Raw genomic sequence first — 24792 nt, forward strand, 5'->3', positions numbered from 1 at the left:
TGCATCTGTTTACCATCATCTTAAATCTAGCAAAGACACAACAGTCTCCTCCAAAACACTTTTGTCTTCCTCAGCTATTGTGTATTAGCATAGACTGAGCTCACAGGCTTACATTCCCCTCTGCCAGCTTTCCTCCCAAAACACGTTGCCAGCAGTACATGCCATTCACTGCTGTTTGAAGTCTTTAGAGTATGAGTGTGTATGAGATACGTGTGAAATGTAAGGCAGGGGTAGGGGGATGAAAGCGTGAGGACGATTTGCTGTTGCTGGCTCAGAATGGAATGATGAGTGGTGACATAGCTCTAAATTGCAAATCGCTGTTTCAGTCTCACTTCACTCTGCATCGAGTCGCTTCACTGCAACAAGGCTATTTCATTTTTATTAAAAATAGCCTGTGCATGTCAGGCCCCTTTTTACATAGGGAAAAATGGGAGATGGAGGAGGCAGAGCGGGAGTTGGAGGTGGGGGTGGATGGTGGTGGAAGTACACTTGGAGGAGTGGAGGGGTGAGTGGGGTTGGGTGGGTGGGGGCGGTGGGGGGGAGCAGCCTGGCCGGCTTAAACGACCCGGACGTGGACAGATTCTGTTCCATTTGAACATCTCTGGCTTCCTCTGCTGCTGCCATCCGTCTTAATGCTCACACACACACACACACACACACACACACACACACACACACAGACCTCTCATCCCTCTTCAGTGCATCGCTGCTGCTCCACACACACACACACACACACACACACACAAATCTCTTAAGTCTTTCCAAATCAGCCTGGTGAGGAGAGGAGAGGAGAGGCCCACTGTACTCAGCACATCACTCAAATCATTATTGTCAAGGTTTGACACTCAGACAGCTTAACCTTAAGTGATGGCCCACCACCACCACCACTGCAGAAGCGCTGTGCTGCTGAGCAAGTGTTGAGCCTGTGTACTTATCTGTCATATGAAGCTGCCTCTGTCACTGTGAGTCTCGGATGCACATGATCACTTCATTGGCATCACGCTGTAAACACGGTGGGACAATAAACGTTTCTCTATTGCAATTATTGGCTCGCTGCCTCCTCTTGGGGGTCTCTCTGTCAAACCCACGCACGCGCCCGCGCACACACGCACACTCACATCTGGACTGGCTTATTAGCATTTCTAGTAGGAGATATACTCCAAACAGCCGGGAGCGTGACCTTGTCTTGTTAGAGGAAGCCAGGGAAGAAAAAAAATGACCTAGTTGATGCATGTTAATGTGATTTACACACTTGGCCTAACTATTATAATGAATGCAACGTCCCAAATATATACACTGCTGTCGGCTAGAGAGAGAGAGAGAGGTCCAGCGCCCCAGTCGTTTTTGGCGAACGAGCCCCGCGTGAAAGTGCGCGCGGCAGGTGAAGACGAGCGCGCACGTGCACGGACACACACAGAAACACAGAAAACAACGAAACAAAACGAGAAAGAAAAAAAAGGAGCGAGGGGAGCGCAGCCACGTCCGTTACCGAGCCGTCGGTCAGTAGCTCTGCGGACGGTCCACTCACCTCCAGCGGCTCCGTCACATCAACAGCTCGCACATGGAGCTGCGTCTCTGCCTCCGAGCGACAATCAAACAGTTGGAAAAGCGAATGAAAACCAGAGCGGCAAAGTGAGCGGAGGACTGGAAACTTGTCATGTGTGCGTGCGCACGAGAGGCAATTCGCTTTATAAATAAAGGAATGAGAAGGGGGGGGGGGGGGTAAAGGAGGAGGAAGATGAGGAGGAAGAAAGTGGTGGAAGATGGAGCGTCTTACCGCCGCGTGTCCTCGGCTCCGCTCCGGAAGCTCCGTGACTTAGCGGAGCTGAAATGATCCAACGTGGGAAAGGATGCCGAGGTTCATCTGAGCTCAACGTGAGGTCTGTCCACTTAGCGCGCACTCTCTCCCTCCCTCTCTCTCTCTCTCTCCCTCCATCCTCCCTCTGCGTTACCTCCCTCACTCTGCCCCCCTCCCCTCTCTCCATCAGTTTATTTTCTCTGTGCTATTCTTGAGGATTGAGAAGTGATAGGAAACACCGCCATAAATAAACGGCCTTATTAACGGCTCTACTTTTTCCAGTAACGAGTAGCCTAACCAGAAAAGTTACTGTTCCCCCCTTATAATGCTGTTACCGTTACTGACAATAAAATGCGCCGTTACTTGACTCAATAAGTCCCGTCACAAAAATAATAATAGGCTACACCCGTTTAAGTGAACGTTATGCTACACATTTTTCACATTCATCAATTAGTCGGGAAAAAAAGAAGTTTACCTGGAACCTAACCAAATGACTCAGTATTCCTCCGCACAGGCAGGCATCCGCAACGCGCTGTACTCACTGTTTCCCTCCCAATAAAAAAAAAAAAAAATCTAATGTGCATTCTTGAGCAAATCAGTCTTGGTTTTGAGAGACCTACATTATACAGGCCTACACATTTTTTTTCAGTCTATATCTGGAACAAACCACCTTGGTTAGTTCCAGATAAACGAGGGTTAGGGTGGCAAGTCCAATTTGAAATATCTGAGCATTTTATTAAAAAAAAAAAAAGTAACTTTATAGTTACTATTCCTGGTAATTAGTTTAGTACTTTTATTATGTAATAACTCTTATTACTTTGGGGGCAAAGTACGAAAAGACGAATTACTTTTTAAAAGTAACGTGCCCAACACTGGGATTGAGACATTTGTGTTCATGTTTGCTCACACTAACAAATTACCAATTTAGTTTTAACATGGAAACCTCAGTTGAGTCAGAGCTACCACGTGTATCACATTTATTTTTCTCATTGACATTTAAACCCTTTAAACCGTCTCCCCGTTTCTGGTTAGGCTTTATCGTTTCCTTGGAGGCACGCAGTGTTTTGTAATCTGCTTAAATGAAGCCAGGCTGCACGAGCATCTTCAACTTTGCATTTCTTTTTTCCACCCAGGAGCTGGAGTGGGGGAAACTCATTCCTAGGGCTGGGTTCAATTTCTCTCACTTGCCAGAAATATGTCTAACAATGCCTGTAATAACCCCCCCAGCTCCACTCTGATGCCACAGCTCTCTCAGTGGTTTCAATAGCTTGTGCATTGTCTCCAGATTTTTATGAGTTGTTCCATTTCTCTGTCTTTTTCTTCTGGATAATCTACAATAATATCCACATTTCAAGGATTCCATCAACTGTTCAAAAACCTTTCACATCAAAGACACCGAAGTGACACAAATGAGACCACTGAGATGATGTTTGCTTTTATTACAGAAAGTATTTGAAATTCGTGATCCAAATAATCAGGTTCCCTGGGATCCCAACACTGAGAATCTCTGCTCATTGAGAATCTCTGCTCGAAATGTGCAAGATGTAAATGTAAAATTAGGATAACACGAGGATGTTGAGTAAGATGATATTTTTACACACATAGTATATTTTTTCTCATCCAAATGTGTCGGATATATGGATGAACAAAGTGCCAAAAAATGTATTGTGTTGCGATGTGAGTCATGATTTAGGCTGGATTACATTTTCACAGAAAACACATAAAAATGGTCCTGATGGTTTTTGTCATATTAAACAAACATGTTTCCTTTACATCCGGAGAATATGACTTGTAGGATCTATGCAGTATCACAGTGCTTCTGGTATGGTCTGTTGTCATGACACATTTCCTTTAAAGGGAGAGTTTGTTCATTACGGTTTGTAAACACAATATTCAACACTGTTTGGTCTCAACTCCACACCCCCCCTGCCCCTGACAGCATGTTCAACTGCTATTCACATCGAATGGTTTGAATATTTGTCACTACCACCAAGCCGGGAGAAATAGCAGATACACACTTATCCATTTTACTATGGAAAACTATGCAAGTCTGGTTGCTTTTCCTCTGTTTTGCTAACCCTCCTTCCAGCCATGTGCGTTTGTTTCTTTAACAAAGCAGGCGAGAATGCGATCCATGGAGCGCTGGATATTATTTACCATGTCGGCATTACAAGGTTTATATTTGTGTCTTATCTGTCATAAACAAGAGATTCAGGTTAGGGGGTGCTGCATTTGTGTCGCGGTGAGACGAGAGCTGGGACACCGGGTCGGAGGCTCTGATCTCGCTAGGTTTGTTTTCGACCAGGAGATGCTAGGTGGAAGGCAGAGAGCCTCCATTCTCCCTGTAACAAGTTACAAGTCAGTTATTCAACCACCACAATTACTACTACCGAAGCTGTTTAATTATGGTAAAATTAAGCTAAACATCTTGCATAGTTCCTCTTTAAACAAGCCCACGCCGCCACACACACAACTTCACCCGCACTCTGTCATTGGCTGGGGAAAGACTCCGCACAGAAACATCCCAACTACCCAAAGACATCAAAATACTCTGCAGACACAGTCACCACCACACATGAGTAGAATCTATAGGTGATGAATAAGCAGGATTTCTTTTGTATAAGTCTATATTTTGTTTTTCTAGGGAAATCCTAAAATACTCTAACTACAGTATAAACAGACATATTGCAGCTCGTGCGCTTTGGATATGGCACCTGGCCATATAGTGATTTTAATATCTTGATTAATGGTGAATTGTAGTTATTTTTCATTTGGATCAGTGAGAGTAGATCTGTAGTACTGTGAGTCTTTCAACACTGTAAAACATGATCATTCATCCTTTCTGACTGTATGAAACAAGATGCAGTGTTAGTCCTGATTAGAAAGCAATCCTGCAACCCAGGGTCACCCTTCAGATACTGTGTACCCAGTTTCAGCAATGCAAAAACTACTGCAGGAACCGTACAAAGCCGTGATCGAGCGTGTGAGTCAGGATTTGAGAACACAAAAAGGCAACATTTTTTCATGTTAAAAACTTGTTGTGAGCTGAGACTCCATCAGAGGGATGTCAAAGAATTTCTAGAGAATTTCTAGCCGCTCTGGTCAGATGTTCCTTAAGCTCTTTGAGGGCTTTGAAAAAAAGAAAAGAAAAAGAAAACCGATGCTGCAACTTTAGAAGCTGGGGTGCACAACGTTTCACTCCTCGGTCAAACCCAGTGGAGTCTTCTTTGTTGTCAGCTGCAGTTTGCATGTGAGAAGTGGAAACATCCAAAACTGAACAGAAGCCTTTGAAAAAGACAGTGAAACCCCGCTGCTTGCTCAAATCTTGATTCACAGTTTGTCTCGCAGGCTCAAAAAACTTTGATTACGATTCCGTCCCTGTTTCCCTCAGAACTCTGGCCCTGCAAGCTTTAAAAAATCCGGACCACTAAATTGGTTTCCACTTTTTGTTTCCCGCTCGCTCAGTAATTCTGTCATTAATGAACTTCCGAAGATGGGAATTATGGATGAGGTCGGGGAGCGAGGGAGGCTTTCCCCTCTTACTCTCCCGGCTGCACACACTCGTACAGTAGTGGAGGTCTGAGAAGACACTTATGTTGCACTGGAGATGTTCTGCACTGTCATGCATCCCTGCCTTTAATTCATTCTATGCAGTTATTAACACATAGACATTGCTCGCACATGCATGCATGCAAACACACACGCACACATAGTGAAGTGGTGATCTGATAACAGCACTGCAGCCATTAAAACCCACTCATACTGCAGAAATAAGCTCATCATATTAAGAAGTAAAACACAACATTAAGCACCACTCTGACGTTTTGACATAATCCATGTGCTATTAAACTTCTCCCATATGGTGGACTCACTACATTGAGCTTTGAAACCTTTAACCAATCAAAGTCAGGGCAGAGTGGTGTGGATGAGGGCGAGCAGCTCCGGACCTCTCACCCTAATATCCTTTGCAGCGTCATTGTCACTCGAATAATTACTCGTGTGCTTAATTTACGACCTCGCCGCTCACGCAGAATGAACAAGCAAGTTCAGCAAAAACTTCATGTGTTCATTAATTTATCCAAGTGTCAAAGGGACTTCACAAGTGTTCTGACAGCGGACACAAATCAGCCCTCAGCTCCTCGGCGAAATGTGCCCCTTTATACACAGCGATACATTATGACCTTCAGTACTCCAGACTGTTACGGAGGCTTTTGGTTCCCCTTTTTTCTCTGCTTCAAACACAAGCAAGGGCCAGGTATGGTGCTTGTTTACCGTACGAGAAATGATTCACAAGGTTTTTAAAGTCTAAATCAAAATGCCAGCCAGCAGCGCCCTGTTAGAATACATTTTTATCATCTACACAAACAAAACATCAGCTGTTTATTAGAGGGAACGAGATGCATGCCCAAATCATTTGAGAAATAGCCTGGAGGGTGCGACTGCCTGTCCTGTTCATTAATTTAGTATCTGCTGCAAAGATGCCATCACGTCTCCTCCAAAATACTCCCTGATGTTTGCCTTTTCTTTTCTCATGCCACGTCTCTGCCTTTCGTGTCTTTACTCAGTCTAAGTCACGTCCCGTCTCATTCTCCTCTCTTGTCTTTCCTTCTGTCTGTAATACTCTTCCTTCAGATCCTCTCTCTTCCTGCGACTCCATCCTTTTGAGGAGATGTGATAGACGTCCACGTTGTTTCCCGAGTACGCGTCCCTGTGAGTGGCTCTGTACACGGCCTCTCTGGCGATTGACGTGGCCTCATCCACTGTCAGTCCCCATTTAACTCCCTGGTCCAGAATTGAGTAAGCGTAAGGGGATCCGGAACCCACAGAGAACAGGGATCCCTGCAGGCGGGTGCCGTCACTGCACACGTAAAACAGGCCGGGTCCACAGAGGTTGACTTTCTGTGTGGCGGAGCACCCTTGAACCTTCTCTAGTTTCTTTGTTGCCTCTGCGGAACCGCCAGGATCAGCCTTCGTATCTTCACCGTCATGGCCTCCATCTTCCTCCCCACCATCCCACCCGCACAAGGTGGCCGCCACGCACAGCTTAGTCCCTTTAAACGGGTGAAGCATGTGCGCAAGCAGTTTGGCGGCTCCGCCCGTGGACAAACGGCGGCCGTACCGAAGCTGGTAGAGCCGCAGCTCCCGGGACAGGATCCGCTTCCAGAGGGCGCAGTCGGCCGACGTACCCGAGGTGGTGCTCACCAGGTGGCTGTGGATGGGCAGGATCTTCTGGGCGGCCGGGCACGCCACCAGTCCGGAGCAACTGGAACGAGAGTCGGCCGCGGCCAGCACGCCGCCCTGGAACATGAATGCCAGGGTGGTGGTTCCGTGAGACATGGGAAAAGGCAAAGGGACGGTCTGAGAGGAAGCATGAGGAGCACCTATGGGTGAAGAGAGGAAGGGAAGGATGGCGTCCTGAGTGGAGAGGGGGCTGGAGATTTCCCCAACCTGTATTGGGCTTTCATCAAGATACTCTGCAACCGGAATATAAAAATCAAACAGACCTGTGCTGTTTCTAAAGGGCAGAGCTCTCTTTTTGTAACATCCAGTGTTCATAAAAAGCACAGAGGAAGATCCACTGGGTACATCATCCAGAAAGAAGTCCTGGAAATTGCAAAGGTCCTCTAAAGCCATTGAAATTATTATTATTTCATCCCTAAAAAAAGTCTTATCAAGTTCATTCATAACAGTTCATACCATCTTCCAAAGGTTTCAGCCTCTCCTAGAGTTGTAGTGTTATTCTATTATATCAGCAGTCAACCTTTATATAGACGAGACCATCTCGTCTCCATGTGGTCATCATCTCAAACAGCCCATCAGCATCAGTTACTGATGCCTCATGGCCGTGACTTTGAAGCATAAACTTTCAGCAGTGCATGGGTAATTAATTTTGGCTGTGCTATCAGGTTGTTTTTCAGATCAGATTTCTTCAAAGTCTTGTGTGGGCATAGGCCAAAGAGGACGTGGGGTAACAGCGAAAGCCTTGGGTAGAGCACATCAAATGCGGTTAGACTCTGAGCTTTTGATGCGTCACTCCCGTGGAAAGTTCCCCCAGCAGAGTCAAGACACAGAAATGAATCAAACAACATTCTGGTCAAACAGCAGAGAACATTATTCCGAGTTAGTCAGGTACTGTTTCGCAGTCGGCCCTTTAAAAATAGTTAAACCTGTAGCACTGGAATATCAGGAAATCCTGCATGACACAGGGTGCATGCTCACAGAGCCACCACCTGTTTTGCCACTGCTCTCCCAGCAGCTGAGCACCGACACCAATATTATTTCACACATAACTTTATTTATTTTCCACATGGATTAAAAGTGAACTGGAGGATTACAGCTTTCTTCTATGTTCAAATGAATCTCAGCATGACCGTGTTGTGCACCATCCTGTTTGGATATGTCCTCACTGCTGCTCTTATGATGGTAAGAGAACTCTATTACACTTATTATTATTATTACCCTTTGCTAATCTCCGTATTATGTGTGAACAGTGTGAAAGGCGTCTGGCACGGAGCTCTTATAGAATGATCAGCGGGATCTACAGCTCCCAGCTTTATGGAGCTGTGTGGTGGGTTTCAGATCATAAAGCTGCCCGCACAGCAACTTTACTGTAGAGAAAAAAAAAGCTGCACTATAAACCGATTGCACACTGCCTGCGCAGCATCAACGGAGGCAGGGAACACACAGGTGAGTTTAGCAGGCGGAGAGCCAGACGTGTTGCCGCTGGATCATATAGAAACTGGCATATAGAATGAATAATTTCCCTGCATTAGGATGCATTCAACATCCATCCCATGTTCTGTATGTGTTACTTCCTATTCCCCACATCTTGTGCAGTTACCATGGCTTTCGGATCCAGTCGTTTTCTATTTAGGGGGTCAGGTTTCAACCACCTGTAATAAACTTCATAGCAGCTTCTAATAGGATTTATTACCAAGAGATTTTCCTCCATTCCTCAAAGCCTTCTGGGAGAATGCCTATTTTTGGATCTCGGGGGATGTCTTAGTGGGTGTCGAAAACATCCAACCAATCATTTACCTTAACAGTAATAATGAAATATGTATCTTAATTCTGGGCATAACCAGAATAATTAATGCATGTTTAAGTAAGCTGATCATTTTGTCAAAAAATATGTTAAACATCTTGATGTGTCAAGTCGATTTTGTTCCAGTTGAAGAGACTGCAGCCGTTTTGCCTATTTATTTTCATATTCACTTTTCATTTACATGTCTTTTTTTTTTTTACTCCACAGGCAGAGTGTGTTTTACAAACCAGTTCCTCTGAGAGTGGTGAGAGCCTGCATGACAATTTCATAGGTTTTGACTCAGCTCCCGACAAAGTGGTAGATGGCTCAGTGGTCCGTGTGCGGTATCAGTGCTCCGGGCCATGTCAGCTCGCTGTGGAAGTGGTGGCACCCACATTAAGGAAGACAGATTTATTGGTCTTCCGGAGGAAATGGATCAGCATCACACCCGGAGTCTTCAGGATCCACCAGGTGCTGCTCAGATTGCCCCCATCCATTTTATATCAGCACGACTTCTTCAACAGGAACGATTTGGAGGCTGAAAATGTGGAAGTTCGTGCCTGGCTGCGGCTCCTTGAAGACGGCCGAGGACCCGGCACGTACCGTGATGCCATGTTGAGGATTTATAAAGTGCTGCAGCTGACACCACACTCGCAGCGGCCAACCAGACCTCCTACTGAGTGCCCTTCATGGTCTGCCCACCTCATGTGGCAGGTGACCAGACACAGAATCAGTCAGTGTCCACATGAATCAGGTCAGACAGCTCTCATCTTTCTCATTTTGTTTATTTTCATCACGAAGACTTTTAAAGGAAACGTGAAGATATTTCTAAGTGCTATATATATTTCTTGTTCACAGATATAATAGATGTGCTGAAGTTCCCCGTGGCAATCACTGGCGAGCACTTTGGAGTTGTCCGCAGGTTCCAGCCTTTTGTGGACAGAGCCCTGGAGAGAATCCGTCTCCAGGCTGTGACCCAGCCCAGGTTGGACTCCTTTGGTCATGAAAAGATCTCTGTGGATGCTTTCAGACACACACGGTTCTGGATCTGGATCTGGATCTGGATCTGGATCTGGATCTGGATCTGGATCTGGATCTGGATCCGTTCTGGAGTCTCAGAACCTTGGTGCTTTATGGCGAACCAGCCCTCGTTCACACCAGTTTAAGTGGAACCAAAGTGGCCGTGCGTTACGCTGCGTTACTCAGGTGGAAGTAAACACAACAGTGGCAACATTTGAACATTAACTTTAAAGGGATAGTTCAACATTTTTGGCAAAGTCTTAGGAGTAGGTTCGTTACCTTTAATTGTTGGTGCAAGCTTTTTTTAGAACAGCAGAGCAGAGCCGCGAGCTGCTCAGTGCTACGGACTGGCATAGTTCACCTTTAAGCCCCAAACGGAAATTCATACAACTTGCTCTTTCTTGTTCTGCTGAAATTCTTTAGACGCCCAAATCGGCAACAAAAAATTAATTCTCCAGCAGACGACTGCAGATTCTTCTTCTCCAGGTTGTCGGTCGCTACCTTCTCCTCCTCCTTCCCGCTTTTTCGTCACAGCCTAGAATACGCCACTCCCACTGATGATCAATCAATCAGGCTTTATGATGTCACGGTTCACAGGGAATAACCAACTTTTTTTTGGTCCCCTTGGGTGCTTTCAGACAGACCTCGTTCTGGCTCTGGCTCTGTTCTGGGGTCTCAGAACCTTGATGCTTTCTGGTGAACCAGCCCGCATTCACACCAGTTTAAGTAGAACCAAAGTCAGTCAATCAATCAATACAACTTTATTAATCCCACCAGGGGCAATTGGTTCAAGCAGCTGATACATACAATAAAAAGAATACCATAACAATAAAATAGTGTAATATACTGAGGAGTATAGTGGGATCAAGGGTCTGATAATAGTAGTAAAAAAAAAAGAAGAAAAAAAAAAGCAATCGAGACTAGATGAATGAATGATTACAAGGAATTTAACCCGTTTAATCCCACCGGCAACAATTGTTGCCAGTCATTTCTTCTAACTTCTGGAAGCTCTAAAACTGCTGTTTTAGCTTTGGGCATCTAATGCAAGTTTTAAAATGAAATTATATGCTGTTTACTCTAAATTGTATCAATTTCATGTAAATAGTGCAAAAGGTCACATGACCAGGCCTCTTTACTTCCTGCTTGCACCTCTTGGGGGAGATGTCTGCCTCAAACGTGTACATGAGGAAGTAAATAAAATACTTTAATTAACAGATATAACTAACATTTTTTTTACATATATTCTTTAAAGGGTCTACTACTGATATGTAATGAGAATTATATGCCTGCATGCATATTTTGATCATAAGGAGAGTAGATGTAAGCACGGCAACAATTGTTGCCGCTAGCATAACACATAGTCACATAGCATTATGCGAGATGTCAAAGGTTTTAGCTGTTTATTCTATTAATCTTGTGTTTTTTTCTACACAGCTTAAAAATATCAGAGGTCTTGGATCTTCTAGACCTAAAAAGACCCCAAAGTGATGTGTGTTGTGTGTGTGTGTGTGTGTTGTGACATGGTTACCAGCCACATCCAATATACCAGATTTTGTGACGGTCCAACTGCAGTAGGCTATACAAACTAAACCCGGACCCTGTTGATTTGTTCTGCTGATGTATCCTTCTCTGAGGGAGCTCACTGTTGAAATGCCAAATGCCTATTCAATGCAAACCAAAGGAAGGCACTTGATTGGAGCATGGATGAGTTGCTGACTTTTCATGGGATTCTGCTCACATATAGATTTTATTATTATTATTACTATTAGTAGTAGTAGTAGTAGAAGTAGTGGTAATAATAGTAGTATGGCAAGCATGGCAGCAGTCAGTTTATCAGGGGCAAACCAATCTGGTTTGAGTACAAGTTGTGGAGCCTTGTTTCACCCACAGTGTGCATGTTTTACATGGAGCCCTATTGTGGAGTCCACACACATCCGCCTAAAAGTAGCCTATAGGACAGGGCCCAGGTGTAGTCCTTGGTCAAGGTAAACAAGCAGAAGTTCCTCTAGGATGCACATTTGTACATGCCTTGTTAAAATATGTTTCACATGTTAGTGTCAGTTTTAATTTTTTATATGTGTAAATAGGTCAAATTATAGAATTTCTGAAAATTTAGACTATGCAGTTTCCCACCGGCAACAATTTTTGCCGAGTATAAAACCTAAATTTTCACTAACAAAACCAACATGAAATGAAAAAAAACATACATATTATGTGTTAGGGAGGTCCAAGGAGTGAAATGTATGCACTTATTTTGCAGGGAAAAATTTGGGATTAAACGGGTTAAGAGACGAATGGCAGAGGGGATAAACGATTTCAGGAAGCGGTTAGTCCTACTAGCAGGTAAGAGACTGACGAACAGAGGGCAACAGAGGAAATTCATCAGCCAGCACGTGGCCAGGAGAAGCCCTCGAAAACCGACTTTTCAGGTTCCAAACGTGTTATTTTTTCATTCTGAACGTGCCAGCCAGTACAGAATTGGGTTCGGGAACCGGAACCAGCACGGAGCCTTGCCAGTGTGAAAGCCTTATGTCTGAATTTTCCAAATGTCCTACCAAACAGTTTTAGATGTAACATGTTATTATATTGCCTCAGATGTACAGTATATAATGTCAGCAGATTGAAAGGCCAGGGATTCATTTTCTCTTAAGCGCTGGCAGCTGTCACACCACACTCCACATTCCACTTTCAGTCTTACTTCACTGGCCCGACAAGCTTCATGAAAGCTCTTCAACAGAGCATATCAGTGTTTTATTTTCATACTGTCAAAGTCAGGATGGTCAGTTGTTTTTAACAGACAGCTCTGTGTTTTTAACTCCACCCAACGCTTCGTTGGCTGAGGAAATTATTTGCCAAATCTTGTTTCTGACGCTGTGTTTTCAGTGTCACCTTATCCGTGTGGATCTACCTACTGGAACGCTGTCGCGGGGAGCTCTGTGGGATCATCCATCACCTCGACAGGAAAAATTTATTCGACTCCTTTCTGATGCAGCTCACAGACACAGGTGGGTCACAGCAGCTTGTGAGTACACCTGATGGCGGTTCAGAGGATCAGAGTGAGGTATCATGGGGTGATTGTAAGTGATGATGTGTGTTTTTGCGAGGCGGTGAAACAGACTGTGTTATGTATTAATAAAGAGCTTTGGCTCTCCTGTGGTGGAAGATATGACTGTCATATCTCCTGTGTAGGGGACATCGTAATTCAGGCACGTGTAACAACAGGAGAAGATGAAGCTTTCCAAACCAGCGTATCCATGCCTCTGCGGAAATGGGTTAGATTAGACTGTCACATACAAGACTCCAAGGTATGGAACCTCAGTGTGCACCTCTGGGTGGTGGGATAAAGGAGCCAAAATTAAAATGTGGCCTCGGGGGGCGCAGCATCTCATAGTCATCCTTTCTCTTCTGAGTTCTTGTCTGTGGCATTGCAGAGCTGGGTTTCCTTTTGGAACAGATGTAAGATCCTGAACTGTGTTTCCTTTCCAGGTGGGAAACTCCAGGCCATGTAGCCCTGTACTGCAATTCGGAGCGGTTCACAGCTGAGCAGGGTTTTTTTTTTTTTTTCTGAATGTGGAGAGCTCATGCATTATTATGTTTGACTTTCAGGTGCTGCTGCATGTAACGTGGGATGATGAAACCCACACATCTGTGTACAAGTAAGACATGTTTCTGTTTTAATATAGGCTACCTTATGGTTTAAAGGTAGGGTTGGAGATTCTGGAAAAATGGTTCTAGCAGGCCACATTTTGAAAAATACATTTGCCAAAAGTCCAAGCCCCTTTCCTTAGACTTCTCTCTGAAGCCTCTTCCTCCAGAGTGCAGGAACACACAACACTTCTTCAGCCTTGGGTTCACGATCAAGGATCAAAGTGAACCACTATGCGACAGTATCGCGGAAAGCCGCGTCACTCACATTGGAATTACATTGGGAAGATATCGCCTTCGCTAACTTTCCACTACAGTGTTTCCTCTACATTCATTTAGGAGTGGCCATTCCTAAATCCTAGCCACCGCCCTTTTTTTCTTTCTTTTTTTTCTTGTCGAAAATACACCACCACCGCATGTCTCCACCTTCACAGCAGAGTCCTACAGTGGGTCGGGTACTCGTTACTACTAAGGTAAACTAACTACTGTATCTTGCTCAGTATTTGTTTACTCCTTAGCGGGGGTGGGGTCGTCTTATCACGGCGGCTACGACCGCGTCATCTCACTCACTCATCTCATTGCCACTTTTTTCGATCCTCTCGTCAGCTCCAAACAAACTCGTCTCTGCCTCGTTAGCGAACCACAGTGTGGCTTTCCACACAGTAGTCAGTGAACTCAGGTGAAAGAATAACAACAGTGGCAGTGGTCGCTGCTGCTGCTGTGTTTTTTAACTTGATTCTCGTGTCGGACGTCGCGTTCAAGTGCTAGTGGTAAAACAAACAAACAAAAAAACGAGTAGAGATGTGTCGAGCCAAGTCGCGCTGGTCGAAAAGGGCCGTAAAAAATAACCCCCCTAAAGTGTCTCAATCTGCTGGGTTTTTCAATAAACAATGTTGACAAGGTTTTTTTTTTTTGGGTGGGTGGGGGGGCGGTAGTTCACAAAGAGCGGTACAAGCAGAGGAAGGAGGGAGGGACAGACGGCAGTTTGATTGACACATCACGATCCAATTGAGTTGAACGTGGCGTTCAACATGATTGGATGCTGTTTTTACAGGCTTGTCCGTTCCACAGGTGACTGCTTTTTCCATTTTTGTGAAAAAGCATTAAATTACTCGGTTGCAATCGGGGTGTGAAGAGGATTTCAAGCAATTCAGTAAAAAATGCTCCAGAAAGAGATCTCCAACCCTGCCTTTAAAGCGCCAACAGAACAGAGATGACTGATGCTAAATCTCTTTTAGATTCCGGGGCAGTATCTATTACGATGACACTGATGGATACTTTGCGATTGGAGGGAGTAAACACATGCCAGGGATCCACGGGTACTTGGGGCCCATCAGATACTATCGTTTAGGAACGGAAGAGGTGAAGCGTCTGCTCTCTAACCTCACGTCAGGCAACGTTGTTTGGTGTTTTATTGCTGTTGACCCCAGTGTGAAATGACATTTTATCCATTTTACAGATAAAAAATCCACTCCAGCCTAAGGCAACATTACAGGAGCTGGATAGGACTCATCGCGAGTGCCATGAAATAAAGGCGTTTACAAAAGCTTATCTGAGAGCAGTAACTGAGAGTCACCTCACGTCGACAATCAGCAAAGGTGAAATATTCTTTTGACAAGTCCTTTACGGCAGCATCGCAGCTGCTCTGCAGGGAGCAGCCTCATATAGATCTAATATCCAGGGTGTCAATACGACAACAGCGCAGCTCTGTTGTACGTGAGGATCGCTGTTGACACACCGCCTTGTGTGGTTTATTCCAGATGTCTGTACTGCTCACTTCATAAGACTGCGGGGTCAGTTTGGCAAAAACGTCTGCACACAAACCTGGAGCCGGAAGACGTCACTTAAACACAACTTTCTTCTCCGTCTCCTGCAAACGAAAGAGGAGCAATTCAGAGCAGGTCTTTCAAATCATTTCTAGTGTTTTATCAGCACATGGTGTACGTACAAGTGATGTACGACAGATCTCCTCCCTCTGTAGGATCTTTAGGCATGAAGGAGTTCGGGAGTGTTTTGTTCCAGGAGGCAGTTACTACAATGTTCCCCGTGGATAATCTGCAAACCAATATCACATCCAGATCAAAGTTTCTACTTCAAGTGTCGTCCTGTTTTGGAAATCACAAAGCGTCACTGTTGCTGGCCTCCGTCTACCTCGCTGGCCTGGCACACGCAGTGGACACGCAGCAGGTAGTCAACGCTTTTTCCTGCTGTTATAACCACCAATGGCGTCTCTTGAACTATATGGCTGATTGTATCGACTTGTTTCGGCCTGTTTCAGGGCCATGTCTACAGCTTGATTGGTGCAGCCGGTGATGACCGCTTCGCCCTGATGCATGCAGGGTACAAGCACTCACAGGGAATCGATGGCTTCCCTAAAGACCTGCACATGGCCTGTAGTTACTATTCCAACGCTGCGGCGCAGACCATCACCGACTCCTCCAACATACACAACAGTGAGGTAGGTTCAAAATGACTCAACTCACTAAAAAATGTGTTTTTATGTATTAACATTTACTTGTTTGTGTTTTGTCAGTGTGGAAATCCCAGCACTGCATGATTAGACTAATGCTGCATTCATGTGCCGTCTGAATAATTGGGATTTGAAGATAATTTTATGACTCTTGGTACACAACTTGTGGAGTTGTTGACTTGGTACAGGCAGAAACATGGTAAAAAGTAAATATGTGGTTGATGATGAGAAACATGCATGGTGAATAACACATACAGTATACACACGGTTGTTGCCTATGCACTGTTTAACTATTAGCTGTAATAAGTGACAAAAACACTCTAAAACAGCGATCTTCCTGTGGTTTCAGTGCTCTGAGCAACATAATACATCTTTTTGTAGCATCCATGTTGTTTCCACATTATGACACAAAAGCATATTCAGAGTCAGAAAATTTACTTCCCAAACTAGGAAATGGGTTTACCAGGGACCTGTGAATGCAGCATTAATATGGTTCCGTAAAAACAAACAGTATTTTGCATTTTGATGGTAGTTGTTGATGGCACAAGCTGAGTTTCTTGATTATCAGATATTAATACAAAAGCTCATAGTAGAGAGAGTATGAATCATCATAAGAGTAAAAGGTAAGTTCTTACAACACACAAAACATGTAAATGGGCACACGCAGCATTCACGCAAACATGCACAAACAACTTGATGACAGTGGTGATTCAAAAGGCCGCTGTCCCCAAAATATGATGAATAATGTGTTTGTTGGCCAGTTGGATCAGAGTGGTACAGGGAAAAGAGCTGGGTCTGGGTCTTACATCTCAATTTAGAGATGTGAATGAGGTAGCAGCGCTGATGAATAGAGGGAGAGTACTCTAAAGATAAAAAGCCTGCTATGAAAATTCTACCTATATTTATTATTAGACTATTCAAATAAGCTGTACCCAATGAATAGACCTCACGAGGACAACAGACAGACCTCTATGTTCCTGCTTGAATAGGCAGCTGGTGCACAAAGAAAAGTGTTTTGGTGAAGGTGATTAGTAGAAATTCTTGCTGCGGCATTCTGACTAACTTGAAAACTTTCTGAAGTTCATAGTAGTTGACAGAAGTAAAGGCCGTTTTATCAGCCTCTCTCTCTAAAAGACCACAAAACGTTTTGCCAAAGTTGTTTCATATGAGAGATCCTTTACTTTACTTTATTTGTTTATTTGAATGGGACAGTATACATTAATGGACGTAACATGTAAATATGCCAGATTATAGCAAGATGCTAATTTCCGTCCGTAGTTCCAATAACATAAAAACAGTTCAACGGCAGTACACATTGCACATAAAAGAGAGAGAGAGGGAGAGAGAGAAGAAAAAGTAGACAACACAAAAAGGCAACCATAACAATGAAAAACAAATTCCCATCGAAGCTCATTTGACTGGACTCGGTTGAATCAACAGTATTTAGTTAATGTTTGAATCCCAGTCTGATGGAAAGGTCACGATGCTGTTTGTCAATCAAATGCTAACACACCCACACACTCCAGACGATTCAGGTTTGTTGAGATCTTGAGCGTTAAAGTTTCTATAGAATATTCCTAACTGACTTTTTGCTTGTCGTATTGGGTTGTGATGAATATTCATTATGTCTAGTTTTCATGAGCATTTAAAAAAACAAACAATGTCTGGCAGATGGAAAGGGTCACGAGCAGTTTGTTTTTGTAAAGACTGAAGGCTGGAGATGGAGTCATTGTATCGGTGCTAACAGAGACAAGCAGTCAGCAGCAGTGATGTCACTGTTAAAAGGTGCAGTGTTACTAATAAACGTTGTACAAATAGCTCAGCGGCGGTGATGCCTCTGTTTGTCTTTTCCAAAGCAATACACACCGGAGCTCATCTATCTGAGCAGCCAGGAGGATGTGAGCAGTGTGATGGATGAAGGCAGGGACTACTTCCACTACCTGAAACACCAGGCAGAGAGAGGAGACGTGGAGTCTCAGGTTTGTGTGAGACATTTTTCACTCTTTGTTAAGATGAACCACACAATTAAAGACAGCACGATCATTATGTTGGAATAAAACCTCAGGAAAAATTCAATCTCCTCTGTGGTCCGCGCACTACTTCTGTTTTTAGATTAACAAAAACTCTTATTATCCTCAGAGACACCTGGCAACAATGCTTTACTGGGGACAAAATGGAGTCTCCAAAGACGTAGCGAGCGCAGTGAAGTGGTTTGAGAGAATTGCTATGCAAATGAAGGATCCCACAGCGATTTATGACTTCTCCATACAGCTCATGAAGGTGCTGTAACATTATAAAACAAGCTTTATCTCATGATTGGATGGGGGGGGGATGGAGTTTTTTCCTGTGTTGTTTTGAGTCTGCAGGTGTATGTGTGTGTGTATGTGTGTGTGTGTTTGACAGTTATTGATTCGCTGATTGATGTGGATTCCTCCAGGGCCACGGAGTAAAAAGAAACTTCACCCGAGGTTTACAGCTGCTGAAGAAAGCTGCAGCGCTGGTAGGCTACGTGCGAAGTGATCAATCTGTGTGTTTTTACAGAATTGCTCCTTCGCTGTATGAATACCAGAGTCTTGTTTCCTTTTGCTTTAGGGCTCAATTAATGCCTTGAATGGTTTGGGCTGGTACCATGGGGCCGTACTGAAGGACCACAGAAATGCAATCAAATACTTTGAGCAGGCCGCGCTAAACGGGAGCGCTGATGCCATGTTTAACCTGGGACTTTATCATCTCATCGGGCAAAACCCGCACGGCCCACAGAGGAACGAGGTTTGACTCCGACACCTTGTCAAAATGGCTCCGTGTTGTGATTCTGTTATATGATGTGATATATTTTCTACATAATCCACAGACGGCTGCATTCCAGCTTTTCCTGAACGCGTCTGGCTTGGGTCACGGGTCGGCATCAGTGGAGGTGGCCTGGTACCTTTCGACAGGAAGCCTGGGAGGGGTGTCTCAGGATGCGGAGAGGGCTGTGATGTAAGAGGCTTTCATTAGCCCGGTGAAGAAAGCTTTGTTATGGGCTGTTGCACTGTAGCCCGCAGCTCAGTGGCAACTAATTTCAATGACAGTGGCTAATTCAAGGTCAGAACCTAGGATTTGCATATCTAAAAATAAGAGCAACTGTCACCACATTATTGTCTGGCACACAGTGATTCTGCTTATACCGGTATCTTATGAATTTAAAGAGGCTCCTGCTGCAGCCGTGGAGGCTTTTTTTAGAATGACCTCAACAAATCAGAATCTATTTTTGGATCATATTGAAATATTTTCTGTTTATATAGTGTGAATTATATTCCATAATTCATCAGCCGTCCTTTACCCTCTGTGCAGATTGCTTAAAAACGTGTGTGAACTGAATGGACACCTTGGATTTATGATCAGGGAGGCTCTCCAGGCCTACCTCCAGGGCTCTTGGTAGGGACATTAATTTCAATTACTTTTCAATTGTCCCCATTTAATCATTCTCTCTGCTCTTTGCTATTTGTCTCTTGTTCTTCACTCCGTGTTTTATCGTGTCGCCAACAGGCAGGAAGCGTTAGTGAAGTACGTTTTGGCGGCTGAAACTGGTTTGGGTTTGGCCCAGAGCAACGCAGCACACCTGTGCGAGGTATATAGGTATTGTTTTTCTGGTTTTTAACCTTTGGTGTGTACCCTAAAGCAACAACGCTGTCTGTTCTTTCAGCTGGGAGTTTAAACACAGCTCTGAAATCAATGTCATATAATTGTGCTGTCTGAAAAAAAGCATAATTCCAGTCACACACTTAAAGAAGAAAAGGAAGCCACGGGGAAATTCTTGGCAGCTGATAACAAAACATTGCTCTGCTCTCTCTCTCACCCCGCAATCATTCTGCAATGCAGGAGCGGAATCTCAGTTATGATTGTCAGTGGAGATATGATAACTACTCTATATTAAACTATGATCCCCATCCGTCCGGTGAGTTCCAATCATTTCATTTCCCTTTACCCTCACCCTCTCCCTGTCAATCTGGTCAATGAACAGCAAGTATTTGTCTTCTTTTATAGCTCTGCTCAAAATGGGAGATTACTACTACTATTCCTCCAGCATGCGAGAAGACTCATTATCCGTGCTTGGCCAGGCTGTATCGATGTATGGCAGAGCAGCTCTAGCGGGCAGCCCTCAGGTGACAGATTTACTCGGGCTGTAATCTCATCACCCAGTGATAAACTTAATTAAACTTCCACAGGCTCGGGCCCACCGCAATAAAAACAACAAACAGAATAATACAGTGTTATTATTTCTCAGGCTTTCACTGTGAATAACCCATCAGCCTCCTGTTATGATTTTATTTTCACACCGTCCCACAGGGAATGTACAACTTGGTCCTTTTGGCTGGACAGGGACACAGTCTTCCTCCGAGTGTCTATGGATTGTTTAACCTGTCACACCACGATGAGATGGAGGCAGTGGTGGAAAAGATACTCCGAAGGTGCTTTTTTAAATTCATACACTGCCAAAACATTATTTGTGGTCAGAGCTGAAGCACATGCACCAATACGAGGTTGTAGTAATATGATTTCTATTTTATTTTGCACATGAAGTATGAAGGGACAACCAGCAGATGCTTAGATTATTAGATTAGATTGGATTATTAGATTCAACTTTATTGTCATTGCAGTACAAGGCAACAAAATGCAGATTGCATTTAGCCATAAGTGGGTAACATTATGCAGAAGTACAGGGTATAGAATGATACATAAATATACGTACATATTTACAAAAAGTGCAATAAGGATGTACAAAAGTGCAAAAATTCAACACAAGCAAATTGAATGAGAATACTTAGTAATGCAATGGGGTCAATACAGTACAAGTATGCATAATCAAACTTAATTTAGCTTAGAATAACACAACAGAAACAGGGGTCATCCCTACGTTCCCCGCTTTGTATGTGACCGGGGAACATAGGACCCTTTTTCTAAAAAAGAGTCCTACTGCATGTTCCCTACTTTTCCCCAAAAGGGTCCTATGTTCCCCGCTGTGCATCTGATCGGGGAACATTGAACCCTTTTTTTTTTTTTTTTTAGAAAAAGGGTCCTATGTTACCCGCTTTTCCCCGAAAGTACAGTATCTGGGGAACATACCTGGAAGTGAAGTTGTGGTTTTGAGTGAGAAGTGGAATTGGTTGGGTTTAGTCAATGAAGAAAGGAGTTGGTTAAGTTTAGTAAAAAGACCAGGTAGAGGCTAGACAGGCCAGATAGACAGAGAGAGTCAATTGACCGGTAACAGCAGGGAACATAGGATCCTTTTTGGGAAAAACAGGGAACATACAGTAGGACCTGGGGAACATAGGTACGGTCCCGAAGCTAGCCTAGCATTTTGACTAAACATAATCTTAGTGTGAATTGGAGATAGGCTGCTTGTTCACCACTGTTTCCAGTTTTTGTGCTAAGATAGGCTAACTGGCTGCTAGCTGTAGCTTCATATTTAGGCTACTGCAGATACACACATGAAATAAGACTTCTCATCTAACTCTTGCCAAGAAAGCAAATATTTACTCAAATGTCACAGTCCTTCAAGGGAAAGTCAGTTACAGCCAACGTTGTTAGTGCTAAAAACATCTACGCTGGCCTTCCAAAGCTGCTCCTGCACGTACTGCTCATTGACCCCAGAGTAATGTGCTTCTCCTGTTATTTCGCTGTCGAGTGCAACACAATTTTCATTTTTTTTCCCGTCATTGTTTCTTCCCCCTCAGATGTGTGGAGGCTGAGTCTGAAGAGGCAGTAACACCCTGTTCCTTAGCTCTGCTCGGAGTCCAGATGGGAAAAGCCTTGAGGAAAATGACTCAGAACGGTGCACAGCTCCTCTTGGTAAGCACAAGACAATCAGTTCCTGCTGTATAAGAGAGAAAATCAACACACTGCACGATGCCCTCCTACAAGACATTGTCCTCCTTTGATAATTTGATCTTCCTTTAATTATTGAAATATCTGAAAATGCAAATAGGACTTTCATCATGAATAAGACATTAAAGGAGGAAATGGTGAGAGGAAAAATGCAGATGATAAATTATTGAAATCTTTCTTATCTCTCTATAGGTATATGCCTCTCTTCTTTCTGTCTGTGTCCTTATTGTCGTCATGCCATTTCAGAGCTGTCTTGGTAAGGAATGATTGCTATTCACCACCACATGTTTCCACTAGATGGTGTCATTTCCCCACATACTGGGTCACTACCTTGTATTTGAATAGAAAACCTATGTACTGTAATCACGTTTGCACACCATGAAAAGTGTCCTTAACGTCTTTCTGTCCTTCTCAACACAGAGCAAAGGGCTTCCAGACGCCGTGCGGTTGAACCGAGGACGAGGACATCATCTTTCAGTCCAGACGGTGTCAACTTGAATAGACAGCCGGATGGCATCATGGGAAGGACATACATAACGGCAGGGAATTTACGGCTCACCGTGCTGAATGGCGAGCGGTGGCTCAGGCAGACCAGTGATTTGGCAGTGACACTGTCAGGTGTGTGTCTGTGCTCTTTTTGGACCACATTCCTCTATCATCTCCTATGACATACAATACCCAGCAGAGTGATCCAATAGCCGCAGTAAAAGCCCCCCGACAGTGCATATTGTAAGAGCGTTCATTTAGTGGATGAAGTACAGCATCAGCGCACAAGTGACACATTTGTGTGTTGGAGGCATGTGAGTCATTTTAGGACAGGAAGAAGACGAGTGCTCATCAGCACATGAAACTGCTGCTTTATCAGGGTTGTGATAGTGTTACCTCAGTAACAGCTTCTCCATTCTTTTGTTTGTGGGAAATAAAATGATTATCATTTTAATTGAATTAATGCTGAACAGAAAGAGAAGTTTCTATTGTCTTGGGAATGCGTTGGCAAAAAAGTAGAGCAAAGTATCTGTTATGTAATGTCCAATAAGTAATATTTTCACTCTGATTAATACTTTGGTAAATCAGTGCTTTATCTTGTAGAGATTTTTTAATTTGTAGTCACAGAATAAAAGTGCACTGGACACATACTCTAGATATGGTTGTGCATTCACAAGCAGATTCAGCCTCAGTGATGGATGTGAAGGGAGATGTTGTGCCGGAAGCTGTGTTCTAATAGGTCAGCCATTAAAGCTTGTTCCCAGCCCTATCAGTGACGTGTTGATGATAACTGCCTCACAGGAGCCTGGACATGCAACGACAGCATGTAGGGGCACTTAGATATTTTGTCCAAGGCCGGAGCTATGGAATTTAAGTTATTGATTTAGTGTCTGGCTGTGCAGGTGCTCCTGGTCAATACATCAGATTAGACATTATCGCCATGGGAGACAAGAGGAAGTTTAGCTTTAAGGGATAAGTTACTATAACGATGGAGGACAACTCAAACACATCTTTAGAGTCTTTGTTTGGGCATTAGTCAAAAAGTAATGCCTCTCTGTGGTGCTGATGGATCTGTGTTCATAAAGACAACATAGTGGGCAATATCCTTTGAGGGATTTTTGTTTCCACTGAGGCCAACAAATATGAGGGATAGACAGTGTTACTCAGCTCCTAACAGTTATTTACAGCGCCGGGTGACTGTTGTGATGATGTGCAGTTTATAGCAGCGAGTGTTGCCTGGAATTCATGGAGCTGTCATTAGCTAAATAAGGAGTTTCACAGTGTAAACAACACCATGTGGAGCTCCCTCAGTTTAACGTGCAGACTGTGTATAATTTGAGGATGGACTAATGATCTCTCTCTTCCTTCTTCTATCTCTGTCCCTCATGTCGTCTGTCTACAAAAACATTGCATACTAAGACACGTGCCGTGAAGTAATCTGTTTTCTGCACTTCATGTGCTACATCTCTTTGTGTACGATGACAATCATGAGTGATGTTCAGAAGAAAAACAAACAGCTTATAAATCAGCTTAAAATGACTTAATGCAACCTATGTTGAACACTTGGTGATGATGTTGAATGACGTCTGATGCCCCATCTTTCTGAGACGCTCAGTTCACAGCAGTGCTACTATATTCTGTGAGGCTTTGCTTTGGCAAAGGTTTGAGTTAAATACTCCTCCAAATTTTATCTTACCTACCTACCTACCTACCTACCCACCTACCTACCTACCTACCTACCTACCTACCTACCTACCTACCTACCTACCTACCTACCTACCTACCTACCTACCTACCTACCTACCTACCTACCCACCCACCTACCTACCTACCCACCTACCTACCTACCTACCTACCTACCCACCTACCCACCTACCTACCTACCCACCTACCTACCTACCCACCTACCCACCTACCCACCTACCTACCTACCCACCTACCCACCTACCTACCTACCCACCTACCTACCTACCCACCTACCTACCTACCTACCTACCCACCTACCTACCCACCTACCTACCTACCCACCTACCTACCTACCCACCTACCTACCCACCCACCTACCTACCCACCCACCTACCTACCTACCTACCTACCCACCTACCTACCTACCCACCTACCTACCTACCTACCTATGTGTAGCATATGTAGCATATTCTTAATCTCTACAATCCAAGTTTAGCACATAGCCTGTTTTAAATAATAAGTAACACTGCACTACAATACTTAAGTCACATTATATTGGCAGAAAAAAAGAACAACATCTCCTTTTTGTGCATGTGAGTGTTTTATATGTTGCCCCAAGGAATAAGCCCTTGTGCTAAGTTTGTGCGGATAAACATTTTTTAACTTTTAGTTTTATGCAGCCTCCTTTAGTTGGTAACCGAGTGAAACGACATAGGAGCACAATAGATCTCTGCAACAAATGTTTAACAAACATTAACATTCCTCCCAATGTCGACACAATATTGAACTTAAAGT

At 43.9% G+C, this 24792-nt stretch overlaps 2 protein-coding genes across 2 annotated transcripts; one reads left to right on the forward strand and one right to left on the reverse strand.

The window, feature by feature from the left end:
• Positions 1-6364: 6364 nt before the first annotated feature.
• On the reverse strand, positions 6365-7432 carry psmb11b (proteasome 20S subunit beta 11b). Its single transcript, XM_085773478.1, has one exon. The coding sequence runs from the start codon at positions 7430-7432 to the stop codon at positions 6365-6367; it is 1068 nt and encodes a 355-aa protein (XP_085629604.1).
• Positions 7433-8043: 611 nt separating this feature from the next.
• LOC146988292 (protein sel-1 homolog 3) lies at positions 8044-22870 on the forward strand. The gene is made up of 24 exons (XM_085773479.1): positions 8044-8221; positions 9051-9576; positions 9681-9807; positions 12726-12847; positions 13032-13147; positions 13449-13498; positions 14726-14849; positions 14947-15085; positions 15248-15388; positions 15469-15674; positions 15766-15945; positions 17814-17936; positions 18097-18237; positions 18395-18457; positions 18550-18726; positions 18809-18936; positions 19291-19374; positions 19486-19567; positions 19819-19894; positions 19984-20102; positions 20287-20408; positions 21675-21789; positions 22018-22081; positions 22246-22870. Exons 1-24 carry the CDS (start codon positions 8153-8155, stop codon positions 22491-22493), a joined length of 3342 nt encoding a protein of 1113 aa, XP_085629605.1. The 5' UTR covers positions 8044-8152; the 3' UTR covers positions 22494-22870.
• Positions 22871-24792: the final 1922 nt, after the last annotated feature.

Source organism: Trachurus japonicus, chromosome 4 (assembly GCF_045865225.1).
Source record: "Trachurus japonicus isolate A0001 chromosome 4, Traja_1.0".
Classification (NCBI taxonomy): Eukaryota; Metazoa; Chordata; class Actinopteri; order Carangiformes; family Carangidae; genus Trachurus; species Trachurus japonicus.